The sequence below is a fragment of the Apium graveolens genome, chromosome 7 (genome assembly GCF_009905375.1).
Source record: "Apium graveolens cultivar Ventura chromosome 7, ASM990537v1, whole genome shotgun sequence".
Taxonomy (NCBI): domain Eukaryota; kingdom Viridiplantae; phylum Streptophyta; class Magnoliopsida; order Apiales; family Apiaceae; genus Apium; species Apium graveolens.
In genome coordinates this window covers 139,594,020-139,605,193 of record NC_133653.1, presented here as the reverse complement: position 1 = coordinate 139,605,193, position 11,174 = coordinate 139,594,020, and the positions used below count along the sequence as shown (strand labels likewise).

The 11,174-nt window shown below is 34.0% G+C and overlaps 1 protein-coding gene across 1 annotated transcript; it reads right to left on the bottom strand.

The window, feature by feature from the left end:
• Window positions 1–9,241: 9,241 nt before the first annotated feature.
• On the bottom strand, window positions 9,242–10,825 carry LOC141674064 (putative mitochondrial protein AtMg00860). Its single transcript, XM_074480790.1, has 2 exons — window positions 10,763–10,825; window positions 9,242–9,883 (listed from the first exon to the last, which is right to left on the bottom strand). The coding sequence occupies exons 1-2, from the start codon at window positions 10,823–10,825 to the stop codon at window positions 9,242–9,244; spliced, it is 705 nt and encodes a 234-aa protein (XP_074336891.1).
• Between the last annotated feature and the right edge of the window lie 349 nt (window positions 10,826–11,174).

Genomic DNA, 11,174 nt, shown 5'->3' with positions numbered 1-11,174 from the left:
AAATCAATTCGGATTTTGCTTGCGATTGCTGCTTACTACGACCATGAGATCTGGCAAATGGACGTGAAAACGGCCTTCCTCAATGGGGAACTTGAGGAGGAAGTGTATATGACACAGCCAGAGGGTTTTCTTTCCAAGGGAAATGAACACCTAGTGTGTAAGCTGCTGCGAATCATATATGGTTTAAGGCAAGCTTCTCGTAAATGGAACATCCTTTTTGATGAGACAATCAAAAAGTTTGGTTTTATCAAAAACATAGATGAACCATGTGTCTACAAGAAGGTTAGTGGGAGTGCGGTAACATTTCTTGTATTGTATGTGGATGACATACTTCTTATAGGAAATGATATACCGATGCTATAATCAGAAAGTGATAGAAAATCCATGTCAGGGTACGTGTTTACTCTGAATGGTGGTGCAATTAGTTGGAAGAGTTCCAAATAGTCTACAACGACTGACTCCACAGCGGAAGCAGAATATATAGCTGCAAGTGAGGCTGCAAAAGAAGCCGTTTGGATGAGGAAATTTGTTTCTGAGTTGGGAGTTGTTCCTAGCGTTGAAGAGCCTATTGTGTTGTATTGTGATAACAACGCAGCAATAGCACAAGCCAAGGAACCTAGGTCTCATAGAAATTCCAAACATATCCTGCGGCGCTTTCATCTGATTAGGGAGATTGTTGAAAGAGGAGATGTCAACGTCAAGAGAGTTGACACACATAACAACGTAGCAGACCCACTCACAAAGCCACTTTCTCAGAGTCACTTTGATCATCATAAAGACAAGATAGTTATTAGATACCAGAGTGATTGGCTTTAGTACAAGTGGGAGATTGAAAGAGATATGTCCTAAGTCCAATCATGTATGAGGATTTAGGAATAACTTTTATGTAATCTGTTTTGATTTCATTAATATTAATAAAAGACTTGTTTTTGTTTTTATTGCGGGCTCTATCTATTTAAATGTTTAAATAAGATATACCACAGTTTAGAGTAAAGCTTTTTATGGATTGTGATGAGATCATAATAATGAGACCTAAAAGATGATAACTCTAAACTTAAATAGTTCCTGGTCGTAGGATTACTAACTGGTAATTAATAATCCACAAAGATCGGTACGTACTATGCTTGCTTCATTATGAAGGATGTCTGTTCTCATAGACATTTGTGTGGTGACACTATAGCTAGTATGTAGGTGCTTATTATAGAATAAGTTCACTGAACATGACTCACACAACTGAACAACTGATGGAGTTCATTCACGTGCCAGCAGTTGTTCACATAGTGATAGTTGTACAATTATCCTTAGACTTGAGGTCATCATAGTCATCTTGTGTACACTGAACTATGCTTTGGTTTAGTTCTTAGTCTCAAGGGATAATTATAAGGGCTCTACTGGGTATAGGAATTTGTACCCCTTCCAGTGTAAGAAGAGAATGTTCAATGCTGATCCACTTATGTTAGTTTAGGAACCTCTGGCCAGAGTGAATGAAATTATAAAGGAGTTTCTAATTTACATTAAATAGAACTAAGCATAGTGAATGGGAAAACAAGTGATTAAATAAGATAGGCTTGACACAAGTTCCATGCCTTGTATTTAATCGTGACATTGCAGGGTAGAAGGAATTAATTGTACGGTAACTATTCACTGAACAGGTTCTTGGTATTCTAAGCAGTGAATTCGTATTATCCGGATAGTCGCGATATACTGAGAAGTATCCCTCACGATGTAGAATAAATATGATTAATTAATTAATCATATTTAATGAATTAGAGAATTTATATAAATAATGATAAAATAGTTTTATTATTATTTATTTCTACTATCGGCTTAATATTGAACCTACAGGGTCACACCATAAAAGAGAATGATTTAATGGTGGAGGAATTAATTAATAATAGCTGATAATTATTTATTTATTAAATAAATAATTAATTGGCAAATTTAATAATTAATTAAATGAGATTTAATTGATTATAAATTAATTAAGAAAAGTTCTTAATATTATTAATTAAGAATTTAATTTTTGGAAATTAAATCAAGAGAGAGAATTATTTCTAAAGTGTTTAGAAAAATAATTAATAATTAAAAGGTGTTTTAATTATTAGTGAGAATAATAAAGGGTTAATAATAATAATATTTTATGGGAAATTTTCAGCTGAAAATTTTGCCTATAAATATACCATTATAAACCCTATTTTTGCCTCAACCCAAAGATTAACAAAAGCCTAATTCTCTCCACCTCTTCCTCCTTCATTACATCGTTCATCATTTTTGGATCGCCATTAAAGACTTCCATCTTTCCATTAATGTAAAACTTCTTAAGATAAACATACTGAACTACGAATTAAATATTATTTTTCGCATGGATCCTGCGGAGGGTTTCGGTTTGTTTTAAGACTTAAATTTACGTTTTCGTTGCGTTTATGTGCTAAAAACCCTTCAGAGGTATGTGACAACTCTCCCCTCCTAATAAAAATTTCATCCTCGAAACTAGATACTTGTAGTGTTGAATAGATAGGGATATTGACGTCTCATATTCTTCTCAATTTCCCACGTTTCTTCCTCTCTAGAGTGTTTCCTCCATAATACTTTAACCAACGGTATCTCCCTATTTCTTAACTATTTGATCTTATGACCTGTAATTTCTATGGGTTCTTCCACATAACTTATATTTTTATAAATCTCTATCTCAGGATCTTTTAAAACATGTGTAGGATCCGAACAATACCTCCTTAGCATACTAACATGGAAAATATTATGAATCTGAGAGATCTCTAAAGGTAATGCTAGCTTATAAGCTAATGGTCCTACTCTCTCAATAATTTCATACAGCTCCATATAGCGTGGACTTAACTTTACCTTATTTCCAAATCTCATCACTCATTTTCAAGGATATACTTTTAAAAATATCTTTTCACTAACCGTATATTTCATTTCTCATTTGTGTTGATCAACATAACTCTTTTGACGATCCTGAACTGCCTTCAAATTTTCTTTCACAATGTTAACCTTATCAAGTACATTTGCAACAATGCCAGGTCCCTCTAAAATTGTCGTACCTTCTTTATCCCAATACAATGGACTTTTGCACTTTCTTCCGTATTATGCTTCATAAGGTGCCATGCCAATACTACTATGAAACTGATTATTGCATGTAAACTCCAATTAAAGCAATGTATTCATCCCAAGAACCTCTAAATTCAAGTACACAAGCTCTTAACATACCTTCCAAAGTTTGGATTTTCCTTTCTAATTGACCGTCAGTTTGAGGATAAAACGCTTTAATGAAATTTAACCTAGTACCCTATGCATCTTGAAAACTTTTCCAAAACCTTGATGTAAATCTGAGATCCCTGTCAGAAGCAATAGATATCGATACCCCATGTAATCTCACAATCTCATTGACATACCTCTTTGCTAGATGATCAAGTGTGCAACCCCAACGAATAGGTAGAAAATGAGCAGACTTTGTCAAATGATCAACAATAACCCATATATAATTATTTCCCTTCTGAGTCTTAGGTAAATCCGTAACAAAATCCATTGTAATTCACTCCCATTTCTACTCAGGAATTGATAAAGGATGCAACTTACCAGCTGAAGCTTGATGTTCTATTTTCACTTGTTGGCATGTCAAATACTTCACAATGAATTTTTCTACTTCTTTCTTCATTCCAGGCCACCAATAACGAGGCTTCATAGTCCAATATATTTTGGTCGTTCCAGGGTGCATATCATATGGTGCATTATGAGCTTCATCCAAAATCCCTCGATGAAGATCATCAACAGCAGGAACACAAATTCTCTAACCACACACAAGGCAATTATCTTGTAGTCTAAAATCAGTATCTTTTCCTTTCTTCACATTCTCGATAATATCTACCAATTTTGGATCATGTGGTTGTGCTTCTTGTATCCTCTCTTTCAACACTGGTCGTATATTGAATGTAGCAAGCATCACTCCAGTACTCTCAATATCAAAACTCACACTAATTGCCTTTTCTAACGCCCTCCGAATCCGGGGTCTAGATCTGGGGGTTACTTGCTAATCACCAAACCAATACAAACCTGTATGATAATTATACAAACATATCTAACCTCTTTAATCTATCCAGGATCTTTTCAGGTTGAGGTATGAAAACAAGAACAATACACTATCTTTATTACAAACCAAATTTAAAATCTCATAGAACTCTCTTTATTACAAACCATTATCTAAACAAGTTTTAACTAAATTCATTTTTATTCAAACTCACACCACAACTATCTACACTACACCTGCTCTGGTAGCTCAAAGCTCTCTTCCTGAATTGGGATTAGAGGATTCCGCTGCTTGACCCGCTTCTTTATCCTACGAGTCCGGATAGGTTTCACTTTCCTTTTTAACTGAAAATAAACAAGGTGAATAACAACAAAGGGGGTGAGCCAAAATTGGCTCAACAAGCCCACAATATAGAAACAATATTATGATAAAACTAAATGAACTGATAATCTAATTATATCGGTAACTATGTATTTCTACAAAGGAGAACGAAGGCCACTATTGGCGAGTATCAATAAACTAGACTAGACATAAGTTCACACCTATATCCTACTGATCAGTTAGAATATAATGCAGATCTACACCTCTATGTATAGATCCATTCGGGTACCCAGGCTCTACGTCCCAGAACATGGATCCGGTTAATTCTCGGTCCATAGGATCAAATATATACATGATCCTAATCGTCACCATCCAATCCACAGATGAGCAACCGGAACAATCGGTATGCTTTGATGTATCCCAACATCGGAATATATCAGGTCTATGTATATAATCTTTTGGAATATGAATAGAGTATTCAGTGAATCAAGAGAAATCAGGAATCAAAATGAAATATGAACAAATGAATAATAATTGTGTATCAGTGTATGTGAATAGGAATTATTAGTGTTTAACTGCGATGAGAATCTGAAAGCAATTCACTATTTTCAATTTAGAATAGGGAAAAAACTTGCCTGTTACGTGATTTACCGCAATTATATCACAGTTCTCTAACACTTGTTTGGTCCGCCTTATTGGCTTCGTCTCTATCAAAGAAGGATACTCATTTAGTCGACACGTATCTTATTCGCGTCTCAAACCGACGTCAAGTAGCCCATATCATATACTCATACGCTTACAATCGACTTGTATAATAATTACCAACTATTAAGACTCGATTAACCATATAATTCACATAAAACATAAGTCATATAGTCATTTTAGGCTTAAAAATAATTTTTAGAATCAAAGTCGAATTAATATTCGTATTATCGAACAACTTCTGGCTTGTTTCCTAATTTTCTGAATTTATTGGACTCGACTCTATAAGTAATAGGGTCTAAAAGCAAATAAATATCAAAATCCAACTCGTTTCCAAAAGAAATTAAGGTTTGAAACTATTTTTAATTAAAATAGATCGTTATTCCGAGTAAAAAGGCTTTCTTTTCGATCAAATCGGATAAACGGTTCAATTATTATTAAATAAATAAGGGTAATTCAATTTAATATTCAATATAATAAATTAATCAAAAAAATTGAACCTCAAAAATATTTTTAAATAATTATTTAGGAAAAATCAGAATTAAAAATGATTTTTCCATAATTTTTGGAATTAAAATAAATTTAGTATAATTTATTTAAAATAATTTGAATAATTATCAATAATATTAATCATTTTTAAATAATTAATAATTATTAAATAAATAATAAATAAATAGTTAAAGAAATAAATAATTTTGAATTTTATAATTATTTATAAAATAAATCAATTAATTAAATAATTATTTAATCAATTTATAAAATAAATAAAACTGATTTTTATAATTTATAAAAATAAAAATAAAATAAAATTATCAGAAACATTTGTCAGAAATTGAACTTCTGAAAAAATGGATCAAAACCGGGTTTTATTCCGGGTTTTGACTTGAGCTTTCGGTTAGAACACGGGTCAGGTCTCCAAGAACACGCCGAAATTTTTCCAGATTTCGGTGACGTTCCCGGAGTCCGGCGACCCCAAGCCCTATTAAATAAGCATCGTTTGGCCTCGTTTTTACGGGGTTTTTGTTCCAAATCAGTTCAACAACATCAAACCACCGTCTACAAGCCGGAATCATCTCTGAAACTACTTATCTGATCAAAACTCAAAGTTTTCCGGCCAACTATCGAATTCATAAATTTTTACATGAAACCATACGTTCTATAGCTCAAATTAAAGCTTAAAACCTGTACAATCAAAGCCCTAACATCTAAGGAACCTCAGATCATTCAAACACAAAAACGTATAAATCAAAAATTAATATAAACCCTAATAATTGAACTTCACTATCCCAGAATCGTTTGTTCAATTAACTAGCATAAATCGACTGCAAATCATCATACAAAGCTATTCCAGTCATCAAATCAATGTAATAACCCAAGAATAAAAATCCCCCAAATCAGACATGAACCTAGAATTCGAAATCAAAAATATATGAATTAAACATGAAATTGATATCAGAAATCGAAAGAACGGATCAAAACCTTCGATTTAAGTACTTACACGACTAGATTTTATGCCGGAAATCGATCAAAATCACGTCTGGATTGTTCAACACGAATTCAAAGGTCCGACCCGAATTCCAGAGAATTTCTGATTTTTCAGTATTTTTTAATAATTATTATAAATAATTAAATAAAAATTAGGCTATTTATAGTAGTAAAAATAATACTCCTAACTAAAATTAAGGCCCTAATTTTACATCTAATAAAATTAATTGGCCCTTAATTAATAATTTTTAGAATAAATTTTTAATTTTTAAATATTTTATATATACAATATACATGCCAAAAATTTCCAAAAATTGTGAATAATTCAAAAATGCAAAGAAATAGAATATTTGAAAGTCCCGTAATTTTATAAAAATAAAAATATGATTTTTATGGGGCTTTTGACACCCGAAGGGACCCGGAAAAGTCATTTTTCGCGAAACGAAATTTTTTATAAAATAACTGGATGTTCAGAATAAAGCGATGGTACAAGCCATTCTAAGAAAAATAAGGCCAATTATTTTATTTGAAATATCAGCTATTAAAACAATGTTCGGGTCGTATAACTTTTGATATAAAAGTTTTTAACACGAAATTAAATACCCGATAAATACCCGGAAAATACCCTGACATTATAGAACACACATAGCACATAACAGTTAGGGTTTTATGACTCAATATACTTAATAGAATAATAAAACACATGATTTTATCTTTATTATGATATAATATAAGCGTAATTTCCTAGTCGTTACATCCTTCCCCACTTAATAGGATTTTATCTACAGAATCTCGCTAAGAAAATATCTGGGTATACTTTTCTAACATTTCACCCTGAAGTTCCAAGGTTAACTCTTCAACCGTAGGGTTTCTCCACAAAACTCGTACTAAAGGCACAGACTTATTTCTCAGTACTCTCTCCTGCCGATCTAGAATTCTTATTGGCTGCTCGACATAAGACAAATCAGCTTAAATTTCTATCGGCGCATATTCTATTACATGCCTCGAATTAGAATTATATCTCTTAAGCATTGACACATGGAACACATTATGAATATGCTGCATATGAGGCGGTAAGGCTAACTCGTACGCAACTTTCCCGACTTTCTTTAAGATTTCAAATGAACGAACATATCATGGCTTTAATTTGACTTTATTACCGAACCTAGTCAATCCTTTCCATGGCGATACCTTTAGCAACAAGTGCCCCCCTTCCTGGTAATCCATATCCTTTCTGGTTTGATCTATATATTTGTGTTTTCGATCTTGCGCTGCCTCTAGTCGCTTTTGGATAAGCTATAGTTTTTTTGGTCTGTTGAATCAATTCTGGACCTAGAATTTTACGTTCACCAACTGCATCCCAATACACAGGTGATCGGCACTTCCTTCCATATGAACCTTCATAAGGTGGCATTCCAATGCTTGCATGGTAGATGTTATTGTAAGAAAATTCCACCTAAGGTAAATGCCCGTCCCAACTGCCTTCAAAGTCAATTGCACATACACGTAGTATATCTTCAATTGTTTGGATCATCCTTTCACTTTGTCCGTCCATTTTTGGATGATAAGCGCTACTCATATTCAATTTGGTACCTAAGCATTCTTGAAATTATCTCCATAATCTTGAATTGAAACGTGGATCTCGATCAGATACTATGGATACATGAACTCCATGACGCATTACAATTTCCTTGAGATATAAGTGTACCAGTTTATCGAGCAAAACCCTTTCGTTGATTGGATAAAAATGAGCAGACTTTGTTAGTCTGTCGATAATCACCCAAATTGCATCATGATTTGCTCTAATTCTTGGAAGTCCTATCACAAAATCCATCGCTAGATGTTCTCATTTCCATTCCGGAATATCCAGTGGTTGTAGTAATCTGCTTAGACGTAGGTGTTCTGCTTTGACTTGTTGTCTTGTATAGCATTTACTTACCCATTCCGCTATTTCTTTCTTCATATCTGGCCACCAGAAGTTTTCTTACATATCTCGATACATCTTTGTACTTCCTGGATGAATGGAATATCTTGAGTTGTGAGAATCTCGTAAGATTTCTTCTTTTAATTCTGGTAGATTAGGTACCCATATTCTTGATGAAAATCATAGAATTCCCTTATCATCTTTCTAACTTGTAATTTCTTCTCCCGTTGGACTGTCATCTTCTTAACTCATTACTTCTTCTTGACATCTTCGAATCTTTTCCAACAGTTCTGGCTTAAACTTCATTGCATAGTTCATTTCAGTGGATTCTCCTATAATATGAACTTCAATTTCCAATTTCTCAAACTCTCGGATCAACTCTTCTGAGCAAGTTAACATATTCAATCTTTCTTTCTGACTTAATCCATCTGCTACGATGTTTGCTTTTCCTGGATGATAGCTAATTGTAACATCATAATCCTTGATCAATTTTAGCCATCTTCACTGTCTCATGTTAAGTTCCTTTTGTGTAAAAATATACTTTAGACTTTTGTGATCTGTGTAAATTTCATACTTTTCTCCATAAATATAATGTCTCTAAAGTTTTAGTGCAAACACGATTGCGGCTAATTCCAGATCATGCGTAAGATATTTCTGTTCATGAGGTTTCAGTTGTCTGGAAGCATATGTAATTATGTTACCATGCTGCATTAATACACATCCTAGTCCACACGGTAGGAAGTATCGCTGTAAATGACAAAATCTCTTTATTCGTCTGGTAGTACTAATACAGGTGTGGTCACCAATCGGTTCTTCAATTCCTGAAAACTTCCTTCACATTTTTTATCCCATGCAAACCTTTCATTCTTTCGAGTCAACTTGGTTAATGGTGTAGCTATGTTCGCAAAATCCTTAACAAATCTCCTGTAGTAGCCAGCTAATCCTAAGAAACTTCTAAATTCCGTCGGTGTCTTCGGTCTTTCCCAATTTAATACAGCTTCAATCTTTACTGGATCAACCTTAATCCCTTCAATACTGATTATGTGGCCTAAAAATTGTACTTCTCTTAAACAGAATTCGCATTTCAAAAATTTCGCATAAAGCTGCTCCTGCCTTAAGGTTTCCAAAATGTTCTTTAAATGCTCGGAATGTTTTTCTTCGGTCTTCGAGTAAATCAAGATGTCATCAATAAATACAATCATAAATCTGTCCAAGTACTTTTTGAATACTCTGTTCATTAGATCCATGAATGTTGTTGGTGCATTAGTTAATCCGAATGCCATTATGAGGAATTCATAATTTCCATAACTGGTACGAAAAGCAGTCTTGGGAATATCTTCTGCCTTGATCTTCAATTGATGGTAACCTGACCTCAAGTCTATCTTAGAAAACCATGTGGCTCCCTTTAGCTGATCGAATAAATCATTGATTCGTGGTAAATGATACTTATTCTTGATAGTTAACTTATCCAACTCACGATAATCGATACATAGTCGTATACTGCCATCTTTCTTCTTCACAAATAATACCGGTGCACCCCATGGAGATACACTAGGTCTTATAATTCCTTTATCTAGAAGATCTTGTAATTGTGTCGCCAACTTTTTTATTTCAACCAGTGCCATCTGATACGGAGCTTTCGAAACTGGTTCCATACCTGGTGCTAAATCAATAGTAAATTCAATTTCTCAATCCGGCGGTAATCATGGAAGTTCATCCGGAAAGACATCAGGAAATTCACACATAACGGAAATATCTTCTATTCTCTGACTTTCCTTTTCAGTATCCAACACATAGGTTAAATAAGCCTTACATCCTTGTCGCAACAACCGGTTAGCCTGCATCATCGTCAATAACTTCTTCCATTATTTATCACCCCTAAATATTACTCTTGCATTCTTCGCAGTTCGCAATTTCACTTTCTTATTCACACAATCAATCTAAGCATTATTATCAGATAACCAGTCCATTCCTAAAATAACATCAAACTCTCCTAACTTGAAAGATATCAAGTCAATTGAAAAATGATGTCCTGCTATTTCGATATCACATTCTGGACATACTCGATATACAGAAACTTGGTCGTCATTCACTAATTTTATAATTAACATCTCGCCTTACCGTTGAATTTTATAACATATCTTATCGATAAATCCTTCAGAAATAAAAGATCTTGTGGCTCCAGAATCAATCAATACTTTTGCTTTAACCGAGTTCATAGAACGCGTACCTGCAATCACACTTGGACTCTACACAGCTTCCTTCATAGTCATATTAAAATTCCTTGCCCTAGGCTGATTCTTCTGTGGTGGTGGAGGTAATGCCAATACTCTCGGAACACTAGCCGCCATCGTTGGTCATCTACAATCTCTGGCAACATGTCCTTTCTCCCCACACTAGAAACAAGTAACTTCTATTTTCCCTGGTGGACATTCATTAGAGTAGTTCCCTTTCTGTTTGCACATGAAGCATGTCACATTTTCCTTGTTGCAGATGCCCGTATGCTTCTAACCACATATTTTGCAGTATGGCAATGGTGGTCTGATGATTCCCTGCTAGTTTGGAGCTTGGAAATGATTACCTTCTCTATGATTGCCTTGTCCTATCCTTTTAAAATTCATATTCGCCCAGCCTTGAAATCCCGGCTTCCTATTAGAACGGTTCGAAAATTCCCTTGTCCCTTTTCCTTTTGGGACATTT